The sequence below is a fragment of the Colletes gigas genome, unplaced genomic scaffold, assembly GCF_013123115.1.
Source record: "Colletes gigas isolate AHSC1104 unplaced genomic scaffold, ASM1312311v1 Colletes_gigas_Sc00010, whole genome shotgun sequence".
NCBI lineage: Eukaryota > Metazoa > Arthropoda > Insecta > Hymenoptera > Colletidae > Colletes > Colletes gigas.
Window position 1 is genome coordinate 7,217,499 of NW_025106639.1, and position 26,385 is coordinate 7,243,883.

General features: G+C 45.1%; 1 protein-coding gene across 1 annotated transcript in view; it reads right to left on the reverse strand.

Moving 5' to 3' along the window:
* Positions 1-26,385, reverse strand: part of LOC122397800 (lachesin-like) — a 56,259-nt gene that overhangs the window by 18,444 nt on the left and 11,430 nt on the right. Inside the window, exon 3 of the mRNA XM_043397206.1 lies at positions 3,657-3,754. Within this exon, the coding sequence (XP_043253141.1) occupies positions 3,657-3,754 (98 nt within the window). The remainder of the gene's footprint in view (positions 1-3,656; positions 3,755-26,385) is intronic.

The following is a 26,385-nucleotide window of genomic DNA, read 5'->3' on the forward strand; positions in this document are numbered from 1 at the left end:
CCCTTCGGAAATATCCACCCTCGCCTAGCCTAGAGCCTTGCTCATTGTTCTGGCACCTAACTCTGGCTACTAATCAATTATCCCAGTAATTATAAGACTCTGATGAGGCTCTTGTAATGAAAACAATATCATGCACGAACGTACAGTAAATTTTTTGGAAATATTTGAGTTACGAAAGAAGTCTATTTATTGAATATTTAGAGAAATACATGTTCCGAATTTTCCACTATCTCGTTCACGTAGTATTAGCATCGAAGCCGGGTTAGAGTTAATAATTTACTGTGTAAATGATTAATTTAACCATTTAACCGATCCTATTTATAGAGAGTGTACGGCGAATCTAACGCGATGCGTTTCATGCGCCACTGACGGTTCCCTGTGTTCAGTTATTCGAATATATTAAATCCGTGCCGTTTCAGCGTGTGTTTCTGCTTATATTAGGCTTATTTAAATATTTACGCGCTAGGTGTAACGTTCCACGTAGCCGGAAACCGAGATTTGAAACGGAGATCCGTCCCTTCGGGCGAAAAGAGCCCAACATTCAGTTAAAAGGAGCATGTAGCCAACCGCTGCTGCGCATACGACTACATTATATTATATTATACGATGGTTGCGATGCTCGATATTAGCCAAAAGATCATTTATTCATCGGTTAAAGCGACATTGAAATTCACAGCAGTTCCCACAAACCAAAGGCCATTTCGTTACGGTTTTGTCGTCGTATAACGGGAATTATTGAACTCTGCCTTTAGATTTCTCATTAACGAAATGACCGCTTGCTCGCTCTTAGAGCAAATGAAATGTGCTACGTCGCGTAGTTTGAAGTACGCCGCTGCTCGTAAAAGCGAATCGTGCTCGTTATTGCGGTAAATATGAAGCTGGCTAGTTATCGGTGAAAATTACGAAACGTGTTCCTTTTCGTTGTGGCGGGGAACGTGCTGGTCTTCCCAGAGCAAACGAAACGCGTCGATGGATTCCCTTTGCTGTATAAAACATCAGGCGGCCGTGAACGTTCCCGCGAGTCCTCCGAATAATTTCCCGACGTTCTATCAGATTTCTTTAATCGTTTATCGACGAGTGTCGCGGCACTTATGAACGCGAGTGTACACATCCGTCGAAAACAAATTGCGTCAGGGAAGTTATTTCGCGAATCGACCCGGATGTTTTTTTTAGCTCGGTTTATGCCCGCGGTGTTTGCCGCTATTTTTCATTCTTGTCGATATAAACGGTCGAAACTTGGAGGTCGATTAATAGCCCCGGGTAGCTGCGAGCCAGCTTGACGCTGTGTCTTATTTCGCGTTTGCTCGTGATGTTTGAACTGTTGCTCCGGGCGACTAACGGAATCGGAACTTCGGCCCGCGAATTTATTATTCGGAGATTTACGAGCGTAACGCTCAGCCCGCCTTTTGTTCGCGGTAATTCCCCTTCCGGCTGTAATTAACAGGATTACATTGTTTGGGGGAATTTCGGAGCGCAAGTTTATTTAAACCCGTTAACGCAAAGTGCGTTACGAACAGGGATATTCAAAGGTCGCGATTCAATTACGCGTTTTTTACGCTCGATGTCTTAGACGCGCCGACGTACACCGGGGTATCTATTAATCTTGACGGTTTCTAGGTTAATTGTACTCTTGATAATGCCGCCTCCGTGTTCATTAATCCTATAGTTGTACCAGCGTTTTAACTGTTTTCGATGGGTTTTTGTCGGCGGACTTTGCATCGCGCCGGAGGTAAATAAACTTTCGAAATTTTCCCGAGGGTTTTGCCGTTGTTGCCGCACAAAAAGCGGAAACCGACGGCCGCCGCTGTCGAAGTACCCGCGAACTTTGCGCGAGCGTACCTTTTTTTCTAACCGGTTCCGTTTTATCCCGTGCATTCAAGAATTTCGAATACTCCGAACAGGGGAAGACGCGACATCGGCACGGGGAAAGAAATCGGGAGAAAAGTGCTGAGAACGGATGTCAAGACGTCTGAACCGGCGACTTTTAAGCTCGACATTAAAAATACAAACTAGACTTAAAGAGGTTTCGTCGTGTTTCGAACGAAAGAAATTTTCTTTTGTGCTCTCTTGAAAAATATTTATTGTACTGTAGTTGATTCGAGAGTTAAGATGGCCAAGTATCTATCGAAGGCACTCAAATGTCTGAACAGATCGGAGGATTTGAAAGAAAATACTGGAAAGTTAGGAGGAAACGGGGCAGGAAAATTGACGGACGTAGTTACTTCGGATCTCCCAAGGTATTATAGAATAACCATCCCAAGGAATCATCGTTCGCTCGTAGATAGGAGAAGAGAAATATAGACTGCTTATTGTCAGACAAATGTTACGAATGGAAACGCAACGTACTTACTGTTCGATGAAGCTCTGTACGTCCAATTATTTCAAAGTGTATGCAATCTTCCATCGTTTCACGTTTCAAACGCCGCGAAGAAGACTCGATTTCCATTTGCCAATTCGGTAAAAATTGTTGGACGTCTACGGAGCGAAACTTTCTTTCCCTGTTTTGTTTATCTCGCCAAGTTCTGGCGGAAACTTGGACCCAAACTCGAGGCACAGTTTTTCGGTGACTAGGACAGACGATCGATTTTCAAATCTCGTGACATTTTCGTTCCATTAAAAAGGCAACGAAGCTCGGGTTTCGATGGTACGTTTGCCTTTGAATCTCAATATTTCGAATTTAAATTGTCTTCGCGAGAGAATAGAATTACGCGAACAAAGTCTCCCGCAGCGGTTTCGATATGATTTCCATGCTTCTCTACTAATTATTTAACCGGAGATTGGCAAACGCGCGGAATTTCGTTGCTCTGCCGCGGATCTTGAAATATTCTTGTGTAGAGGTTTTCCCCGACTTTCCTCTTGGCTCCATTTCAATAGAACTAACTCTTCGACGTTCGCAAACAGAGTCGAACGCTTCCCGTTAATGCACGCGGGCGGCAAGAAACGTATCCGGCGAACCGGTGTCGTTGCATTCGCGTTATCGTGTCGCGAAGTTTAAAGTTCGAGAAGTCGGGGGTGCCTTTTCGGGTGCATCGACCGAACGACCGAAACGCGGCCGGGTTAATTCGCATGAAATTGAAGGCCTTCGCGGGTGGAAAAAGCTCGTGAATAAATAGGAGCGTCGACGTTTGTCCGCCACACGAGTTAATCATTCGGTACGGAATGGCGTTTAATTTCATCTCGTTAACCGGCACGGAAGCTTAATGAATTGTGTCCCTGTCGGAGAACTTCCGAGAAGCTTTCTCGTGTCCGACGAGTCCTCGCCAGACGGACAAAGTTTCGGTTTATTTCCACCTGGTGAATGAATACGATGGCCTTTTCGGCGGAAAACTGTTGGAAAGTTAGTCTCGAGGAAGGAACGAAGAGACCCGAGGGTGGCTGGGGATCGGGGTTCGGCGCAAAGGAGAAACAGAGGCGGGGGGGTGGAAGAGCGCGCAAAAAGACGCGAGACAGTGACATCTGCCACAACCATCCACGCGACCCATTTATTTTCACGAGATTACCGAAATCTCGAATTCCCTTATCGGACCGTGAACCCGTGAACTCGTTTACGCCCCGCGCGCCGGCTAATTAACGTCCCCCCCCCCGCCCCCTGCACCCACCGCGCCAGCTCTTCCCTTTCTGCCCTTCTTTCCGCGCGTAACATTTAAATCCCTTACCTTGTACTTTCCCAGATTCCGGATCGTGCACGGCAGAATGGCTTCTTTGCCGATGGCTGCGGTCACATTACCGATCGGCTTCGTGAAACTGGGCAGATCTGCAAAAACCGGCGATTTCGGTGAGTACGACTTGTTCCCGGAATGAATGGGAATAGTTGTACCGTATGGAACAGCTATTCTTTACGAATTTCGCTCGTTACATTAACAGAAATACTTTTTTAATGTCTTCGTAATAACGTTCTTAAAAGATTTATATTGGAATTGCGTGAAAAAGCAGTACACTTTGTAAGTAAAAATGAAACTTTATTCTGTGGTTTGCAAGGACGTCTTTACTCTGTTAAAAGAAAATCTGGCGTCCACTTAAAATGGAAAGAAACCATTGCCTGCATCATGTTTATTTCCCTGACCCTCGACGACAAAACAGACCCGATGGTCCCAATACGGTCTTCGTATGCAGACAATGGACAGTGTTTCTCACTGTTAGATTCAGTTTTGTAATGATTATTTATTAATAATTCAACAATTTATTATGATATGAAATTCCAAACGCGAGAACGTTATTCAAACATACAGAAAAGATCCAAGGCCCTAAAAGGGGCAATTGATCGTATTTTTCAAACGATTCGTTGTTGCACTCCCAACACACAGACACGGTATTTGCGCAACCGCGTCCTAAAAAAGAAAACAAAACGAATGGAAACGTCAAACCGCAAAATCTTTGACGTGTTTCGAATGTTTTGATCGCTGCTGCGCGCGACACGCGCGTTTCTCTCGTAGAATGTATTTGTTTATTCGTTAAGCGTGCGAGTTGCTCCATTTATACGCGTTGTGCATTATAATTAACGGCTTGCATAGAGAAACGCGTCTGAAAGGGAAACGGGGAACAGAGGGGTAAAAACTGTGCATACAAAAATCAGGTTGCTCGGCGGGAACGAATCAACATTAAATTACTCTATTGAACTGCGTTAATGAGATCGAGTTTAATTTAGGTAACACGAAAAATTGTGCGTCGTGGAAAAGTGTTTTTGCGCGCGAAAGCATTTTCGAGATGGGGGTCGTTACGGGCATAATACTCCTGTTTCGTGTAGACTTTTTCGAGTAACGTGATACGTTTATATTATAATGAAATTTCATAGCAAAGGAGGGTAGATTATTTTTCAAAAGTTTCATCCACAGAATTATCAGATTTTAAATGGAATTATTATCGTGCCTCGACGCTTACGGTCAACAAATTATTATTGTCACGTTGTTAATGGCGATGTTTGAACTTTGACCGCGACCCAGAATGCGTGGAAAGTCGGCGAAACGAGAGCATGCTCGCGATTAGGTTTCCCTTAGAGTTTAAATCGAACGTATTTACCATCGGTGCCGCAGATTTATGAACGGAGCACGGCGGGGCGAGGGGGGTGAAATCGGGGGCGGGTGTAGCGAGCCGTAGCGCGCGTATATTTTGCGTGCGCCCTGAAAAATATTTCACATCGCTTACAACGGGTGCGGATTCGATAGCCGTGATTCGTTACCCTCGTTAAAGCGTACGTGACGGTGCAATGACAGCGATTAACAGCTTGTTGGCGCGCATAATATCGAACGATCGGGAATGAAGCATAGTTTCAATTTCCTGTCAACGGATGCACTGTCACTGGCTAATGGCCAAAGATGATGCCGCGTGCTCCGTCGAGCCGCTGAATCGTGAAACCGGAGAAAGGATTTTGTCCTGACGGGAAAAGAAAAACAACCGTCGGTTATTGGAAAAACCGTGAAAAGGTGTAGAATGTTTGTTATGCCGGAGTATGGAAGTCTGCAAGACCGTAAAATACGATGGCCTTTGAGGATGCACTGGGTTTTAGATCGCATAACGACGGTCTTTCCTCTCATCTTCGCGAACAAATATTTTACCGCGAGATCAGATTTTAAATGGAATTATTATTTGATTCGTATTTACCGCGCGGCAAATGTAAATACCACGCAATATGCAGTAATCTGAATATCAGGATTAGACCGGGGATTTTGTTGCTAATTCGAAATATATATTAACATTATAATATTAATATTTCAATTTGCATAAGTGCGTGTGTCTCGCTGTATATTACTTGGTGCATGTGTATCGTATTCGTGTACGCCATAAATGCATAAAATCTGCAGCCTGATTACGATATAATTAATCGTAGAGTACTCCGGTGGGTCTGACAGTCTCCAGACAATAAATATTGCTTCATAACTAGCGAACGCATTGCAAACGTGACGCGGGTTCTTGTATGTCTGTCTAGTAACTCACTGTGAATGTGTTAATGCATCGCCTGAGTGACTTCTAAGACAGTCTATCGCGTTTTAATTATGATAAATCAGGAACGTTTCGGAATTAGGAGAATCGAGCTACACGGGGCGTTGTAGTATATTTTCCATATACTAGTAACCATCGACTGTCTTGATCCAGAACCGATCAACGCGAGGATTACCATTGAAAATACCTCCCGGGGAATAATATTAGTTCGAGAGACGCGAAAGAACAGCGACGAGGCGCGAGGCATACCCGACATAATAAAATAACGAAAAGTTTGTCGAGAGAATCGCGCGAATTCCAAAGTGTCTCGGCAGTTTGGTGCGTGGTTCGTGGAACTTTCGCTGCGAAACGGTTCGAAAAAGTTTCGATATTCCGAGTAACGAAAAAGGGAGCGAAGAACGGTGATCTTGGATAGGGTTTGGGTGTGGACGGGGAACGAACGCAGGGATGATCGGTTAGATAGAGCGAACAGTTCGAAGAGAATGAAGTCGATGGGATCGGAGAACGGGCCACATGGCGCGATATCGGCCACCTAACGAGTGAAAGTTTCGAAATAGAGCGTCGGCGCGGAGCGGTACGGGACCGGAAGTCGAGCCCGACGCGTCGTTGCATCGGTGTGCATCGAACGGAAAAAACGCGGGACTGCAGCTGCGTCGACGAGCGGCGATATTCGTAGATAGCGGCTCGTAACTGCTTATGGAAGCTCGAGAGAGCGCCGGTGAGTTACCGGAGGATTTGTTATTCGAGAAGAAAGGGTTGAGAAAGGGGGAAAATCAGGAAAACTGCGAACGGTGGAGGGAGAGTGGGGAGGGTGAGGGTGGTCTCTGGGCCCGGTGGACCCGAGGGAACAGCATCGTCGCTATTATGATAAGATATTCACTGACAGGAACAGGAGAGGGTAGGAATTTTCAGCTCGCATCGTCCTCCTCGCGGCCGTATCTAGAATGTAATATAAGGAAACGCGGAGGAAAATAGCGAAGGCAGCGAGCCTGAGTGCCCATACGAACGACGAACGGCGGAGTACGAAGGGTGGAGGGCGCCGGCGACTGGCTGGAGGAAAAGGGAAGAAAGAGGAACCGGGGAAACTGGCAGAGACTGGAGGAAACGGAACCAACCGTCGGGGGTAGAAGAGAGGAGCGCCGGATCGTTTCGTTTCCCTCGGAGTCGGAGGCGTGGGTGCGCCTACACCCGCGCCTCTGCCGACGCCGACGCTTTTATTTTATGGCAAAATTATTCCGAGAGAAAAATAATTCAATCTCTGCCGGTGTACAGGGTACCGTACCGTCTCCTGCCAACCGGAGTGCCAGTTAGTCGCGCTCGGACGATCCGATGCGCCGCCAACCAAATTTCACTTTGGACCATCGAATGGACGCACAGACGTTCCTCGCTAAGCAAACGCTATGACAAGGGCAACGAAGACATTTCGTTCGAATTCGCTTACGATCGTGTCTGCAAATAAAAAAGAAGGCGGGGGTTGTCGTTATAGGAAAAGTGAAAAATGATTAAAATTTTTAAAGCGCTCTTCGAGTTTCTCCACCGGACGAGTAATTTTAAGGCATCGGGTTGGAAAATCTTGGCTCGCCGCGCATCCTCGACCGTCGAAAATATTTTCCGATCTCGTTTCGCTAATAATACGCTCTCCGAAATGACGAAGTGCGCTTAAGGACATTTTCGAGAGCGGCGAGTCGGCGATCCCGCATGGCGAGACCAGATAAACGCAACGGAATAAAATGAATGGAGAGACGGAACGAGCCACTCGGCTCCGATTTTTAGCGTAAATACACGCGTGCGTGAGCGCCGCCCATATTTTCATATTTTTTTCGAGTACGAGAGTAGCGGTCCGAGCCGAACGCGTACGGATCGATGCGAGGATATTCGTAAATAAAAGGAGAATAGAAACGAGACGCGAACGAACGTCCGGATTCGTTCGACGATAATATCCCTGGAAACGTTTCAACCGCGGCTGTAAGTTCCGAAAATTTGCCCGTGTTATTTCGAAACGGTGGTAAATGTGCTAAGGTTAAATCGGCTCGTGCACCAGCCACGGGGGGACAATATATCGCGAGACGTATTTTTCGAAGATCTTGCGGACGGGACATTCCACGTCGTATCGATCACTTTTTCCGCCCGGTGTCAGGGATTTCGATGGGATTGAAATACGGTCCAACCCGCGTAGAATTAAAGACGGTTTAAGTCATCGTTTCCCAGATTTCGAATTTATTTACGTTAACCTTTTATTTGCGGCGTCGCTTCGAACAGAGGAATTCTCGTGGCTGATGGTATTTTCCCGCGTAATTGAAGACTTTCCGTACAACAATTAAATTTCAGATTGATCGGCGCGATACCCTTTTAAATGACCATGCACAGCGTGTAACAAAATATCGTTCCGGGGAACTATGGCATAAAAATTTCAACCCGCGTTGTTGGAACATACAAACAGTTCGTTTTAAACTCCTATAACGTTACACATTTTTCGTAAGAATATCCCAGTTAGCAGCCACCTGCTCGCTAATTTGACTGTGCCCTCTCCAAATTCCGTGGATTATTTAAACAAATTACACAACATTTTTCTCCGCCGCGCCAAATTGATTTAAACTTTTGAAAGCCGTATGGATTTGAAACGTTTTCCAGACTGAAACCATGTTTGCGTTCTGGGGTCGTGAAAGAATCTTCGTGGAGATTTAATGATCCTCGGTATAGTCCAAATATTGACGAGCTAGTGCTTTTAATGCAGCTGGTATAATCAAAGTGTTTACACGTGTCTGTATGCGTCGAACGTGGTGTACCACAAAGAGGGATATTTCCCCGATTGTTTGGCGGTGTGCGAACAGTCGGGCTGCGGATGATTCAAAGTTTCGTGTTATAAACTTCGCGTTTCATCGTTTTATTAGCTTAATAACTCTTGCGTGGTATCTGCTCGCGTATAAATATTTTTATTTGATCAATTAACGTTCCCCAATTACGCGACGCTTCTCCGTCGCGATAATTTCGCGATGAATCGTCGATCACGAGCGCGCGGAGCGATCGATCCGGCCCCGAAATGGCCCGGGCACGATCGGGGCTGGCAATTGGTATCTCGGATACCGTCTCGACCCCGGCGAGGGATGTTTTTACGCGTCGAAGACGTCCGCGCGTCTGGATGGTGTGAATAAAGTATCGTGGGGCCGTCCGCAGATGTTTTCGAGCTGGCTCGTTCGGAGCACAAGTTTCATATAAATACGTATCAGGAAGCGGCGATACGTTTCGCGGGCTGTACCATCGACAAATTACTCTCTTATTTCGCGCACGGCCGCCGCTTCCGTCGGAAGATACACTGTAATCGTTTCCCGGTGGAAAGACAGCCTGAGAAATGGCCGGTAGCGGCGGAACGAAAATATGAGGAACACTTCCTGCGGGGAAGCCGGGAACAGCATTCTTCTTTTTCTTTGGAAGGAAGCTGCTTTATGCGCACGTTTGCGTAGATTCCGCCCCCCACCCCCCTTCCATCCCCCTCCCCCGATGGGGTACAAGTTCTTTCATAATATCGCGGTATCGCGAAATTTCCCGTTCGGTGCTCCGAGCCACGAATCGTACAGAAAACGTCGTCTCTTTCTCGAGTGTCCTACGATGCACGCCCGTCCCGATAGCGCTCCTAAAGCGGTATTAGACAAATCTGGAGCACGATCATATTTGTCGTTGCCGAGAGTTGCGACGGGATTCGTTTCTCAGAGATCGATTCTCGAAACAATTACGAGCAAAGTGTCGTGATCGTAACAATGGTTCTGGTGTACGATTAGGTGGTTGTAGAAGTTTGGAAATTAACAAATTACATGGCAATTAGGATGCAGAGAGAGAGAGAGGGAGAGCACAAACACGCGTCCACTTGAGGGTATTAACGATAATGGAAAAGTGCAGGACTATGTGTTTCGCGTTAACTCGAAGCAACGATAACTTGAATCGGCCATTAAGATTGAAGAGCCACGGCAGCCGAGATTTTCCTTAAACGAGAGTTTAACAAAGTTCCGTGCTATTATGACAGAACGGCGAACTTGGAAGATAATGGGGAAGCCCGAGAAGGAAGCTTGACTTTCGAGAGAGGCAACTTCGCCTTCGAAAGCGCAAACGTTCCCGGGGTCTGCTTCTTTTTACGGTCTCGGGGAATCTCTTTTCCCCCGCTGTCCGGACAAACGTACTAATTTACGCCGGAAAACACAGGCGTAAATTTCGGAAATTCTCGCGACACGGTCGGCGTTGCTCCATCGTTTCCGGGATATTTAAATTTCATCGCGAAACTCGGGAGACGGAGACGCCTGCATTTATTAAATCGCCCGGCATATTTGACGAGCAAATTTGAAAATTACGGGTGTCGGGGTACGGTGCCTTCCTCCGCGAAAGGGAACAATAGAAAAAAAAAAGAGGTCGCGTGACTGGCAGTTCCCCGTTCATTCGTTAAAGAAACGATATTAATGTTTGCGCAAGTTACGTGGAAAGGGAAAGATAAAAGCGGAAGAACAGACGTGGAAGGTAACGAAAGCGCCGACAGTCGTTAACGTATTCCGCTCGAATGAAAGATTACGTATTATATTCGTAGAAAACGAATATCGCGCGCGATCGTCATTTTAATTAATCGCGCAACGTGCCCGGCGAATCGTTTGGTCGCGCGGGACGAGGCTCGCCTCGCATTCCGCCGTGTAATTCGATCAATTTAATTACATTCTTCGCGACACAATGTATAATCCCGTGCACGACCGCCGCGGATAATATTTTGATGCGCGAAAGTAGGGAATCGGTGTGTAAAATGGATCGACGCGGGGCCAACGAATAATAAAACCGATCGCCGCGAACACGAACACGAACACGAACACGAACACGAACACGAACACGCCTGCTGCAAGGACGCAATTATATAACCAGAGCGATTAATAAATGCAGCCATCGGTTTCGCTGAAAGGAGCAGGCACCATCTGCGGGCTCGCGTTTAAAGTCCCGTTCGGCCTCGTTGTCGGCCGTTGCACGCGTTTTACGACGCTTATTAAATTCATTAATGGCCGCAGCGTGTTAGTCGTTCCTTCGATACACGACCGCTGCGTGCATCAAGCTTCGATCGGTCGCGCAACACGCGCCGCGTACCGCTCGCGAAGCTCAGAAGAACAGTAAAATACAATCTGTCTTCGAAACTAATTACTCGCGTTTCTTTCAAATTTCGGCCATTACGAGTTTGGATGCTGTATCCTTGATTTAATATTTCATTGCGTCGACTTAATCTTGCCAGCCCCGTTGGAGAAGAGATAGTAATGTTGTACGTAATGCACAAATTAAATCTGTTTATCTTATTAACGAAACAAGGATTATTTCGACCATCCGAAGGGATCACTTTTCAAATTAATATCTATTCCGAGGGAAATGAGACGCGAGTGTCAAGATTGCGGGAATAAAATGAGAAAATAATACCACGACGGACATTTATTACGCGTATACTTGTCCTGCGCAGAGACGCAGGAGTTGGCTAGCTGGTCTGACTGGTTATGGTATAATCTCCTCCTCCTGCAGAGCCAGGAATCCAGGAAGCAACGTCCACGCGAAGGGGATTATACTATGAACGATCAGACCCGCTAGGCGACTTCTTATTATGAAAGATAAATTCACCATCTGAATGCACTTTAATTTTTAACGCGTTGGAATGTCTATTAATACAAAAATGCGATTCACGGCCATCCAGGCAGATAGGAGACGGTCGAAGTAGTCAAATTATTTGACCATACGAATGTATTTTAATTCTCCGACGATCGAAAGATTAAAACATATCGATTCGAGTTCAAGAAAAGCGACGAATGGCCACGAAATTTCGAAACGACTGGTGCAGTAATAACCAAGATGCGTCGACAGTCTAGGGAAACATAGTTTTAAGAGAAACGCGTTTAAAGTTTTAAGGCCACTTCCAAGACGGGGCTCGCCGCTCCGTTCAAAGTGTTTCAGCTCCAAGAATTTTTCATATATCAGTATAAAATTCTCACGACATATTTTCAAGGATACATACGTTCAGGGAGTTCGATAAAAAAGAGTCGATTTTTACAACGCGCCGAATGGAAATCCTCTCTTAATAAAAATTGCTCGACAACGCGCGCGGGCTGTCGAGTAGAAAATTTATTAAATATACCGAGCAAGATTTGCCGAATATCCAAGCTGTCATCATGACACTTTTTACTATAAGTTTCGTTCTACGATATCTCGTTAATTTTAACACGTAGAATCGACACTGGAAAAATGCTGAATACTATTATTTATGCATTTGGCATATTGTAAGGGAATAAAAACTGTCGATACTGGAAGAAATTACAGGTCGATTCGAGTCTGATATTTGAGCCAGCCCCGTGGCTAAGCAAATATTATTCGACAGTCCACATTCTATTTGCTCATTATACCGTGATCCCCTTAAATCAGGGCGATTTATCTCTGTCTTCCCGATTCTATGGACCAATGGCAGGACGTTCGCCATCCCTGCGATCGATCAGATATCATTTTTCAGAGACCCGTGCAGTCTATGCAAAATATTTTTAATTTATGTTCATTTAAGTTTCGACCATAAAATGTATTTTATTCAGAGTTCGGCCGCATGCCAATTAAATTGTCTCGTGTGCCACTTTGGCCACGCGTGCTATAGATTCGCCACTCCTGACCTAGGGCACGGATGCATAAAGTCTGACCCGCGGGCCAATTCGCCATTTCCATTAAATTCGTTCGATTCACGAAATAAAATTAAAAACAAATTCCAAAGTCCATACGAGAAAATGAGGTTGAAATTTGTTTCGTAATTTAAAATTTTATAACGTTTTACAAAAATATGGCAATCCTTTTCCATATACTTAAATATTAAATAGTTACCCTAAGACTATTCCGGTCGTACAATTATAAATTTCATTTCGCGAATTAAAGTTAGAAGGGGGGCATCGATAGCGCCAGTGGCCGATTTCGATTAAATTGGTACGGAATAGCTGGTTTGTATCCAGGAGTACCATGGGCAAAATATTACTCGAGTTCGTCCATAAACTTTTGAGAAAAGGGAGATCGAAATTTGGGAAATTCCGGTTGGTCGGTTTGCGCTGGTAACCGCACTGTTTCAACAAGAGCAGTCGTCGCGCAGCGGCGGCATTTGGCTGCCTGCTAATATATTTACCCCCGAGTTCGAATCCTGTTGGGACGAATTTTTGTTTACTTTATCAACTTCCAGCGAATTATTTATCCGTTACTATCGAGGCATTTAATACCGAAAGTAAACGCGAAACCGGGTTTTTTCAATTTTATTCTCGCTCGATTAAAAAGTATCGTTGGATCGATCCGCGGAATCGGCACGGTTCAAGTTTCGACGGAATTACTGTTCGTAACAGGTAATTCACGCGTCGTCGGAAACATCGTCGAACCGTCTTCTCGTTTTCGAGGGTTCGACGTCGATGGGTGGTGGGAAACCGGAGACTTATGCTCGCACGTAAGCTCCTTGGAATGCTTTTTCCGGTGAAAGATTTGTTGGACGTCGGCGTAGACTCGCAAGGATAACGCTTGAAAAGTAGGTAGTGGAGCGATCCTTTTTTTCGAGGACCGAACTCGTTATCGGAGTTGGGTAACCAGGTGTGTGTGTGTGTATGTATATATATATAAACACGGTATATAGTACACGGGCAAAGTGAAACGGAGGTCGGGGATGGGAAAAGTGGAAAGGGGATTTAGCATACGAATGCCCGATTGTGTTTGTGGGCTGGTACGTCGGCCTGATTTACATAGTTATTATGATATTATGCAGACGCAAAAAGATTTTTATCATCGTAGCTGTCTTTGTCGTGGAGAGAAAAAGCAGGTACAACTTGTATGACACGCGTTTTTCTTTTTATTTTCTCCTTCGCCGCGTTCCGTAGGACAGCCCGAACCATTCGAGCCTCGTTCTAACAGACCGCGCTGGCTCACTTTTTTTTTTTAAGACCAATCAACGCTTTATTATCGCAGATTATTTCACGACAGTAAAACGCAAGTCTGTGAGCCATTTTTCAGTCGCATACAGGGTGTTCGGCCACCCCAGGGAACAATTTTAATGGGAGATTCTGAAAATAAGACGAAAATAAAGGATACTAATATGTTGATTGAGGTTTATATTTTCGGTAAAGAATTTTTTTCTCGAAAGTACGTAGGATTTCGGGGGTATGTCTATTCACTAAAAATAACTGTAATTAACCCCCGCAGTCAAAAATAATTTTTCCTGAACGATTTGAAATTTTTTAATTTTGTCGACGAAGTCCACCCACTCGAATTTTTTTCTCGAAAGTACGTAGGATTTCGGGGGTATGTCTATTCACCAAAAATAACTGTAATTAACCCCCGCAGTCAAAAATAATTTTTCCAGAACGATTTGAAATTTTTTAATTTTGTCGACGAAGTCCACCCACTCGAATTTTTTTCTCGAAAGTGCGTAGGATTTCGGGGGTATGTCTATTCACCAAAAATAATTGTAATTAACCCTTGTAGTCAAAAATAATTTTTCCAGAACGATTTGAAATTTTTTAATTTTGTCGACGAAGTCCACCCACTCGAATTTTTTTCTCGAAAGTGCGTAGGATTTCGGGGGTATGTGTATTCACCAAAAATGATTGTAATTGACCCCTGCAACTGAAAGTAATTTTTCCAGAATGATTTGAAATTTTTTAATAACTTCTGTAACGAGGTGTCAATCAAGAAATTGATATTCGTGACTTTTATCTTATTTTGGCCTCTAGAATCTCCCATTGAAGTTTTTCCCAGGGTGGTTGAACACCCTGTATAGAAACCAAAAGAAAAATTGTGAAACATGTTGCAGTTGGAGGGATTTGGGTTAGATCCTCCCCTTGTTAGCGTTCGTTCGTTGCTTTAGAGCCAGCGAGAGATAAACTGTAGTTTAGTTTCGTTTCTAATTTGTAACTAAAAGATAAAACGGCCGGGGCGGGAAATCTGATGGTTAAATCCGGTCGGAGGACGCGTTTTTTAATAGACGATTCGAGAGATCGGGTTAGACTTGACGGAAACAACGGGACACCGGGGGAACAGAGAGGACCATAAGTCACGGATTAAATCCAGCCGGCGGTGAGATATGTTGGCGAAGATGTCTCCTTCCTTTTGCGCGGGGTCGCTAAACGCGAGCCCGCTGTTTGCTCGTGAATTCGCGTCCGCGTTATTTCGGTTCCTCGTAACAGGTAACCGGCGGACATATTTTGTCCAGGACACCGCGCGGGAACCGACCGCGACAGGAATAACTAAAATTTCAAAAAGACCGGAAATTAGATTCACCTTTAATATCGATGTTAATTTCAGATTTCACGTGTTACCAACTCGCCCGACCGCTTTTTGCCCCCGTCGTAAATTTATTTCGCGTATCTCCTTAACCGCGGTATCTTTTTCCCGGGCTGTATGCACCCCCGGCAGTTGCAATCTTCGCGGTCTAACGTTTCATTAAACTTTTTACGCGTAACGAGCACCACCAGCCCACCGATTACTCGCGTCGATTCGCTCGATATTTCAATCGCGTATTATTCTTCCGTGAAAAGTACCATTCGCTCGTTCGGTTGATAACGATTTGATATGGAACGAAGACGTATTAATATGCGGCTCTTGGTAACGAGCGTGGGCTTGAATTTTATTTTCGAAACTTACGTTATAACGATCGTTATTCCGCATAAGATTCGATCTTCATTGCGTAAAAAGCTCTTCCAACGCGCAGAACTAAAGCCGATTACTAGAATAACACTCCTCGAGTTCAGAGGGAAACCTCGCGAAATCCACTCTGGCGAGCTAATTTGCGGCTTCGTATCGCCCGAAATATCTATCGTCGTTACAAGTTTTTGCAGTTGCATCCCGGCGAACTTTTAGCAACCCTCGAGAAAACATTGCAAGTTTCCCACGAATCGAAGCGTACGCTAAGTAATAAGCGGGGGAACGTATCTTGCAGAGGAATCGTACTGTCTGCCTTGCAACGGTGTTTTCCAGTCTGCGAAATACCGTAAAACGACCAAGTTTCCCCGGTGTTTTTATGTCGAGATTGATATAATAATAATAATATTAGTAAGAAGAAGAGGAGGCTAATGACACTCTGACACAACAAGCTTTATTGTTGCATAATAGCTACGAGAAGATACTGGAGATAGCAGACGAGTTTTTGTCACGATTGGAAAACATTAGCAAGCCAAAGATAGACACTTTGAAGCTTGGTTATATTAATGCGTTATACCTCGTTGCGAGCTATAAATCATATACTCGATAATAATCGATAACAATACGTCTCTATCGCCCCGTACAGACACAAGGAGACATTAACATTTTCCCCATTTCGCTTGAATAATGCATTGTACTTTAATTTGCGTTTAGCGTACATCCGTAGCACGAAGGACGGGATTCAGCGATAGGCTGATATTAAATCTAACCTTAATATCGTTAGGAAAGTTCAGTTTCCTCGTTGAAACTCGAGACAACGTCTATAACGTCATAATCTTCGCGAATGGAAATAAAGGGAACGCCCGCACGATAAATCCGCGTTTCGAGAGAACGCATAATCGCTCTCTCCGGGCGGACGGTATTTGTATCGAGCAATTGCTGCTCTCCGACGAAAAGAATTTTATAGGCGCCTCGCGAGGCTTGCTTCTTTTACAAGTTTTCCCCGTCGAGCTCTACAAGGCACGAAAGAAGTACTTCCCGAGGAAAACTTTTTGTTTTGTCAACGCTGCATTGGGAATCTCGTAACCGTAAATTGAATAGAACTTGTTGCATCGAAAGTTTAAAACAAAAGATAGCATCTGTTAAAATAGCTTGCATTTATCGTTCCTTCTCGGGCCGTTATTTCTAAAAGTAGCTATCGTGTTGTGTAATGTAACACGTCGTGAAGAAACTAGAAACTTTAGCTACCCTCTACGTTCCGTTTGTAAATTCGGATAAAAGCTGGTTTACGAATCGAATCTAAAATTTGTATTAGTTATTCACGAACGAAGTCGTTCGCAAAAACGCACCCCTGAGAGGATTAGAATTAGCAGCCGAACGGGGGCCGGTTGCGTAGCAAATAAATTAAGCCTTTGTAGTGTTTCTTACGGTTAGGCTGTTATTTTCTTTGGTTTCGGAGAATTGGCCTATTTTTCACGGGCGACACCGTGGAAACTACCCCTCGAGGCGGTGAGAATTCCTGGTGGAGCGTTTCGCGTCTCGTGGCGGAAGGGACGATAATCCGAGGGCGCGTACCACGGTGCATTTATCACCGGGGCTAAAAAGGCGTTGCAGCGGCCGCGGTAAAAACGACGGGGGCTAATAAATATTTTATTAATCCCGACGGTTAGTTTCCGGGGACGCGGTTAACGGTCGGGGGCGACGCGGTTGCATCCGGGCCGCGCGTCGCGAGACGATACCAAAGCGGATTATCGGCGGCCTGCTCGAAGTCGCTGGAAAAGTCCGTCGCTCTTAGCCAGATTCGCGGGACTTTAAATTCTCACGGCTCGAATCCCTATCCCCCGAAACTTTTCTCCGCGACGGAGGACCGTAAATATAGAATCCCCCGTTCCTCCGTGCTCGGCGTTCGAGCGCGTTCAAAGTCGCAAGCTGTTACACGCCCCAGCTGTCCCTTTTCCTCTATGGAAACCGGCTATAGCTACGACGCGGGGCCTAACCTCCTTCCCCGCCTCCAACCACCCTCCCCTACGACAGGGCGGACTGGAAAGCACAATTCCGAGCCCCCAACGGACGCGTAGAAACGTCGATGGCGCAGACCCCGGGAATCGTCGCCGCGATAATTCCATTTCCACGAACCGGCGCGAATTCGAACTTTAATTAATCGAATTCGCGCCCGCGTCCCCCCTCTCGGCCCCTCTCCTCCCCCGCGCCGCCGTCTGGGACAGGTTTCGATCCCCGGAAATTAGTAAGATCGCACATGCGGAACACGGAGATTTCCTGACTGCATAATTACCCGGCCGCGGACGCGCACGCATACAAGGTGCCCCTAAAACGTTCTGGCCGCGTTCTTGCCGAGTTACGGACCTTTGAAAGTTGCGCTTTCAGGGCGCAGAAGGGGGGGAAAAACGTTGGAGGCGACGTTCCTCCGGCAAAAGAAAGTTTCGCAACAACGAGTCGGTGATCGTCGAACGCGTTTGGAAATTCCTCGCGTGCTCCGAATCGCGGGACAAACTTCGTAATGCCTAAAGGGAACGTATTTTTTTTTTCTCTCTCTCTCCTCTCCTTTTATCGTTTTCTTTTTTTATCTTTCGAGCAAAACGACTTTTGAGGAGACGTTTGGAAACGTTTCAAGAAAAACTATCGCCCGAGCGTCGACTAACGCGTATCAAGACGAACAAATCGATCGCACGATATTCGAAAGTTCGTGCTAATTGAAAAGTTACATAAATTGTTCGTCCTCGTGGATAAATATTTGGGTAGGTTTATTTATTGTTCGGACAACTACCGGGAACAGAGACTCCGTTAACGTTGTATTCGATTTTCTCGCTTTCCTCGCTTTTTCTCCCATTCTTTACTTTCCTTTTCTCCCCTGTTTTTTATTTCCCTCATCCACTCGACCGTTTCTTTGTCTCTTTTCTCATTCATCAGGCCCTGTACCCTCCGTTTCTTCCCATCTGCACTCATTGCATTACAACTTTCAGGAGGCTGTTCATCTCTTTCTCGAGGAAGCGCCAAGTATCGAGTTTGTTCATTTTCCGGGATATATCTCTACCCGCGACCAATTATCCGGCGCTTTTTATTTTGCTACTGCTCTTTGCAGACAGGCGACAGCAGCCTCCCGATATTAAGCAACAATTTATTATCGACGATACCGGTACAATGTCCAAATCTATTTTCGTCCGAAATTATGCGATACTCGAGCAACGATCAATCGATTGTTCTTAATAAAATGTACGGAACAAAGTTCATTTATTCCAAAGATCGATGCCATCCATTGTTATCAACGTGGAAACGGACTCGAGTAAAATTAAGAAACACGTCTCTAAATATACCGTACCATCTTTAAATTTCACGCTACCTGAACGTAGTAGCAGTAACTAATTATACTTTCAAAAACAGAGTTAACAAACATACCAGTTTGTTTTACCTAAACGTGCCCATTTTTTGGTAAATTTTATATTCTACTTTATAGAACGTTAAAGATTATATGCACGGCTTAAATCCGTTTATATGGCCGCCAACGGATACGATACGTACATATATTTTACGAGCTCAGGAATCCATGGTACACATAACGAACAACGTTTCGGGAATGGAATTCGTTCGTAAATCGAAAGTTGCCCGTATCTATGATAGTATACATTCCGTTATCGGATCCGAACAGAATCAAATAATATTTCCACGCTCGATGCGTTTAATAATACGCTGATAAAGTCAGGGCAAATATTTTACGAACACCCTGTGTGCACACTTCGAATCAGCTCACGCGCGCAATCCGGGAAGCGTAGGTGCACGGTTATGCTCTCGCGATTCGCCTCACGCTTCCTCGTCCCTTAATACGTCGTTGCCTGGGCGGGGTTCTCTTTATGCATAGGGGGTGAAAAAAAGAGTTTATTAAGGTCGGGCACCGGGTATTTGCAACTAAATGCTTATCTTTAGGGGCCGAAGGCCCGTTGTTCAGTCGCGAGGCGGCTTAAACAGATTGAAATCCGGGATTAGTTATAGCGGGGATCGGAGACACGGAAATATTAGCGCGTTCCGACTCGCTGAATCGTCTCGAATGGAACGAGAACAGCCACGCCGATGGAAGAGGCTGAGAGTATAAAGCGTCGTTGGACGCACTCGTCCGAAAATCTAATATCTGTATATTCCACGCGCTAAGTCGCCTCGATGTTTCGAGGCAGCCTATTGTTCCGAAAAATAACGCGGACGAGTATCGTATCCCGTACAGGCCGGCGCAATCAGACCCTGATCCATTCATTTCGAAAGCGATATACGGCGAAAAGAAAAATAAATAATATTTTAAATAAGGGTGAAAAATGATAGGACTGTTTCCACACATTTTAAAAGTCACGGCGGTTTAAATTCATTCAAGGGTAAAAAATGAACGGGACGAATGGGAATATTCTTTTGCCGTCACGTGTGATTTTGAATTCGAAAATACGTAAACGCCATAGCCAAGCGGTCGTTGCCATGCAGCGACACGCGCACCGCCGAACAATAGCTTTTCTATTTTATTTTTCAAGCTCCATTTTGACAACACATATTCCCGCTCTTTTTTTTACTATTTACACGTACGTAGCACGGAAATCATTACAGGCGCCAAATCTCTTTTACCCGTTCATCCGTAAAACAGGGTAATCCATATTATGTCAGTGATGTAACTGCATCTATTTCGACGGTAACATTGCTGGATAAAATATTCCAGTTCCCCCGACTATGCTGGGAAAATCGCGGTTTGCGTTTATATTTCGCTGGGTGTTGTGGTAAAAATCGATTTCGAAAAATGTTATATAAAAGCAGAGCACAATTGCAGACTTTCATAAATTTTATGGGGATCGGTACTGACGTTTGAAAATCTAGCAAATCCCTCGAAAGCTCTGCAAATCTTATTTCAGTTTCTCGAGGAATCAAAATTGTTTCGTAATTCGTTTTAGAAAATCCAAGACACTAAGATGCCCAGCAGACAACTTTAAACTTGAGTACTGCCATAACGGTACAGAATTTTTCATCTCGATGAATTTATAATTCTAACTGCGTTTATTTGTTTTGTTTTTATTTTTAACGACTCTGCAAGTGGAAACTTCGATAAGGCGAAACTTTTGTAATAAAAATTCATTTGAATTTCTGTGTTCGTTTCGTCGCGCTTTACCGCAGAAAGTGGATACTCGTAGGCGGAACCCTCTGGGTCGCTTCATCTTTATAATGAAACGAAGCATGACAGCCTTTACGAGCACTTTGTTCGCTGGCCAGATCTAGGGATCAGGTACACTCGTCTCGTGGCCTTGACTTTCTCGAGACACGTTCAAGAAGTCTTTCGGATCCTCTGTGACCAACCTTCGAAACAGCTTACCACCTGGTCTTAGACAAGCTGCCACTTTGGGTTCCTTCGAGGCGAACCGATAAAATAGTAAAACTTTAGACGCGTGCAGTTCCGAAACTACTGGCGTTTTATCCATTATTAAGCCACTGTCAGCGGCGGCAAGGCCTCCCCTTTAAAATGGCTTTTGGTTTTTGTCGATCCGACTTTCCGTTTTCGAGATATCGTAATTTATGTAAAGGGGTATTTTTTAAATTCCACTATCCACGCTCTCGCCGCCATAGAAACGTGCATCGACACGTATTAAAAATACTAAAAGTTTAGACGCGTGCAGTTCCGAAACTAATAGTGTTTTATTAATTATCGAGGCATTGTTAGCGGCGGCAAACCTTCCTCTTTAAAATGGCTTTTGGTTTTTGTCGATCCGACTTTCCGTTTTCGAGATATCGTAAGTTATGTAAAAGGTAATTTTTCTTAATTCGACTATCGCTGTCTTCGTCTAGCGCGTCGGCCCTCTCGCTCGCACGTGCGTCGTGCTGACCTACCCTATGAACGTGACTGTCGTGACCTACTTCCGCGTAGTGTTTCCAAGAATTTACTACGCGCTACTATTTACGCGCGCGCGGTCATTCATCACGTGTCAATGAAACGTAAACAAACGCTTCGGTCCGTCGTATCTCCGAAACTAGCCACCGCATCGACTTGAAACTAAAATCGCTATATCTCCTGAACTAATAAAGCTATCGACTCGTACAAACGCTCATTTTAAAGGGCATTTAACCCTCTATCCTATGACTATACCAGCTACTATAATTTTTACTGTCTTCCATGTTTATTTTGGCATTTACTTTGACGCTATATACCCAAAGAAGTTTCAGCAATTCCTATCGATTATACGATTAATGCACGACAAAACTGAATTATAAATAGTTTGTTTAATAGAAAATAAATTTAAATTTGTATAGAGGGTGTTCGCGTAATTACTAGCCAGGTGTTCATAAAGTGTCCATAGATTTAGTGTTAACGAATAGGAAATTTAAAGACTGTCCGGCTGTTCGGTGCGGCTAGCCGTGCGTGGGTGGGCTTGAGAGTCCCGGGCCAGCTAAACGAGCTTTCGAAACTATTTTATCAGCGAGCGTGGTTCGCCCGGTAAGATCACCTGGAGCTCGCGAGCGCGAACACGAAATTGCGTTTAAAACTTTGGGGACGGGCGACGTGCGAGGGTGGCGCACGTTAACCCAGCGACTCGCGTACGTGCAGGGGTTCCTCACACGCGCGACCTCGTGTTACGCATCTCGCGATTCCGCTCACGCCTCCTTCGTCCTCTAATACGTTCCTGCACACGTATGGCCGCAGTGGCGCGTGTCCTTAAGGCGTAAGATGATTACAACTGGCGTACGTGAGCGCAGGATCGACCATGCACCAAACTATCCTTTCCGCAGAACCGGGCTACGCACACGTATGCCCGTTTCCAACCCGCATACCGTACGCGCGTGGTCACGTACGTCTGCATTACTCGCTGGCAATTAACGCGAACCTCGTCGTCTTGTAACGCGCCGCCCCCGCGCCACCGACGCGAATGTTTGTATTATTAGCGTCGGAAGGTATGCGGATATACACCCGATTCCGATACTTTGACGGTTAAATCGTTACCTACGCGCGTCTGCAGCCCTGTGGCGTGTTGTTTTATGACCGATACAGACGTCTGCCCACCACCCCCACAGATTAAATCGAGTTTGTAAAATCGATGCCCAAGGAAATGAACATTTTGAAAAATCACCTTCGGTGCTACGATCCCACGGTTCATTTGGTGCTGTTACACCTTGAATTTACGTATTAGGGGTACGAAAAAGTCGCCATCGTTTGAACGTGCGAGTAATTACACTTTCATTGGCATATGCAATCAAATAACTCATGAATTATTTATTACGGATGTAATTTTCTTTTGGGAGGAATTACTAATATTTTATACGAAACAGGGTCTAATTTATTTTACTAATAGAAGCATCGTAGTAGCATTCTTCGTTTCGTGTGTCTATGACTTCGATATAAATGCATGAAATTCAACAATTTTAACGCTTTTTTACGGATAAAAGTAGACCTTTATATCGTATGTGAAAAAACCCGGCAAAAATGTTAACGGGGAAAGTTATCGAAGAAGTATCTGGAGTAGAATGTGCAGAGAGCGAATAATTGCAAACAGCTCGTTACAAATGGCTAGAACTTCGAAACGAGCGCGTGGAATTCGAAAATACGAATTTTTTTAAACGATGCGCGGTCGCGAGCGGATTATACGATACGTTCGCGATCAAAAATACGTTTCCCTTTGAAACGGCGTAAGTTTCTATAATGTTTTTACCCGACATAAAGGGTCTACCGACTGAAAATGCAACAACCAACTACAGTTAAATTTCACTAGGTTTTGAACTTCCATCGTAAGATAACTTTCTGTTAAAAAGACACGACGGAAGTACATGGAAACAAAGTTACATAATAATGAATGCAACTACCAACTATATCGATGCTTTTACTGCGCGATCTTAAATATTTAATGCTATTACAGACTAGAAACTAATTTAACTAAACACTGTTATGGATCGAACAAGCTAAGTATGCCTTGCTCCAGTTGCTACGTAAAACGCTCAACTCGAACGCTTAATATCCACGGCAGTGTTGAGCCAAAGTTAGTCGCGAATAACAAATAAATTCCAGTCATCTCGAATTAAAGATCCCTAGTGGGATTTAGCTTGTTCCTCCAACAACTTGTACCTTTCCTCGATAAAAAGATACAGTTCGCCCAAGTCTTTAGAATTAGCGTGTACGTCGTATCTTTCCACGGTGTTTAAAGACTGCCGGGATTAATAAAGTTGCGACAAGCCGAGGGGAACTCGTTGCAAGCGGATGTGTAATAGTAACTCCGTTTCGATGGATGAACGCGGAGCTTTCTTAATAAGTTAATCCTTAGGGATTCATTTTTCCTTGTCGGGCGGGTTCCAGTGTTGACGGTAGAAAATCTTGGTCGTTTCGAAGGAAGAAGCTTCGACCACCGCGAAAGTATGGTTCGAACAAGTTAAATAAGATTTCTGGACTCGGTTCGACGTCAGTCCTTGTTATCTTTCTTGTCTTGGGCAGAGCTGGGTGAAACTTGGTTCGAATAGATAACCAATTAAACGAAACTGCAGAAATTTATTCGGTGGATCAGTTACAATTTTGCGTATCGTTATTTAGCAAGCGACTATTGCTTCGAAATACGAGCTGTCCATTTCGGGGATGTCGGTTGAAAAACACAGTTCTCGGATTCCAATTCAAACGCATTTCATGACTAACGATCGCGCGAAACGTGCAATATAATTGCATATATAAAAATTAAATCAGCAACGCTATTGCGTCCTCGTATTTCGTCGTTGATTAGAAGATTTTCAAATGCAATTTCGCGTTCTAGCGTGCACGTACCGCGATAGGTACTCCCGTCCGAATTAAAACAATTATTTCGAGATTAATATCGAAACCAGAAATAATATAGCATAATATACATAATAAGTAGCGAGCCTCCAAGAAAATCATTGAAACACAAAGGACCTGGCAGGGTGTGTAACGAAGGTTTGCAAGTTGCGAATATCAAAGGGAGTCGTAGCAGGATGCAGATGTATAGGAGCCTCGAAACTTGGATTTATGGTGAATTGGGGCGGATATATTTAGTTGAGAACGTGTGGGATGGATGACGGAGGTATGATACGAGGGATTACCGTGGATCAAATTACATAGATTGGGAAGATGGCGAGCGAGGGTTTGGTAGTTTCATCCAGAAATAGGTCGTGAACGTCTTATTTTTATCGCGGAGACATTTCGAAAGCCAATGTCAGTGTTTAGCTCGAGCCTCTATCAGAGCCTCGTTACCTACTTTCCACCTTTTTCCCCCGGAAGTTTGGGGATCGAGGATCAGGGAAAACGAGAGTTTCGACTCGTTCGGGATCAAGATGGCGTAGCGTTCGGTCCGTTCGAGGACAGGCGTACCGAAAGGTCGGGAAAATAGTGGTGCTTGAGAGGTACGTTAGTCACGCATCGCACGCCGGTCCCCGAGGGTCACTTCGCATTCATAACCATAGTCGGTCGCGCTGCCATGCTTACGGGATAAGATCGACGCTGAGTAGACGCGCACGCGCGCATACCGCCTAAGTGGTAAACTTGTAAGTGGCGAAATAAAGTTAGAGGCTCCCTGATACCGTGTCTGTGACAGTTTAATTAATATCTTTCATCCTCAAAGGAAAAAGTTGGTGAAGTAACCGGCTCGGGGCCCGGAGAGCCCACGGTACCGGAGTGGAGCTACTTCAACTTCAGGGACATTCGCCTTCGTCGTTCGCGGCCACTCCTTCATTCTATTCCTTCGCCGGGCTCTGTGTAGCCTTAGCCAGTTCGAGGATAAACTCCCTCGGTTTTCTGTAATTTTCGACCGTGAATGGCCACCGCCACCCACCGTGTTTCGGTTGTTCTAAGCCAGGAGTTTCTTAACTCTTTCCTCCTCGATGCAGTCGCGCCGCTATCTGCTTGGAATTATTCGACGGATAAAGCGAAACGCGTCGCTTGTTCTCCACGCGCGCGAGCGTTGACGTTAAAAGTGCTCGTATCGCGATCGAATTTTTCGTTGGCGGATATGCAAAACGGATTGATCTGTTTCCAAGAGAAACCGGGACAACGGGAGACGCTGTAAAAGAAATGGCAAGAAGAACGCCATTAACACGAGGAGCGAAGACATTTAACGTTCTCGCAACTTCGCTAAACGACAAGCGTAAAAGAAAAAGTCCAGTAAATTGTGAAACGGGTTCTGCTACCGTTTGAACGAAGAAAAACTTGGCCCGGAGAATTACAACGGCGAGGATCAGTCGGATTCGCAGTTACAGAACGGTGCAACTTTTACGACGAGTTGCACGACGGGGAGTTGAAATGTGGTGATCGTTGTCGCGATCCGGCCATCGTCGTTGATCTAGTTCCCACAACGGAACGTGACGTTTCGTTAATTACTCATTAGGGACGGAATGCAACAGTCCGGGATCAGATAACGGGTTACCGCAGCGGTTAGCGATTATACATAGTCATAATGGAACTATGTACCGTCTTACTGGCGGCCGGCGGGCTGTTACGCGGACATAATGTCCTTTGAGAGGCGATAAGTTGTCCTGCCGGGATGTCGCCTGAACGAGGAGATACCGTAAAAGCGAAATGCCCGATAACGTTTGCCGGGCCACGCGGAAATGGAAAACGAGTCTCGCGAAACGGCGGGAAAGAAAGGTCCGACGATAGTCGAACGATGTATCGGAAAGTTAGAAAAAAAGTCAAAATTCCTTTTCCCGCGTCTGTCTGAACCAGATACTCGAAAAGGTTCCAAAAATAATTGCCTCGAACCGATCGATCGATTTTAGTTAAAGGAAAAAGACCAGGTGGTTTCTGAACGTGAAAATCCGCGTAAATTATGGCAAGCCCCGTTG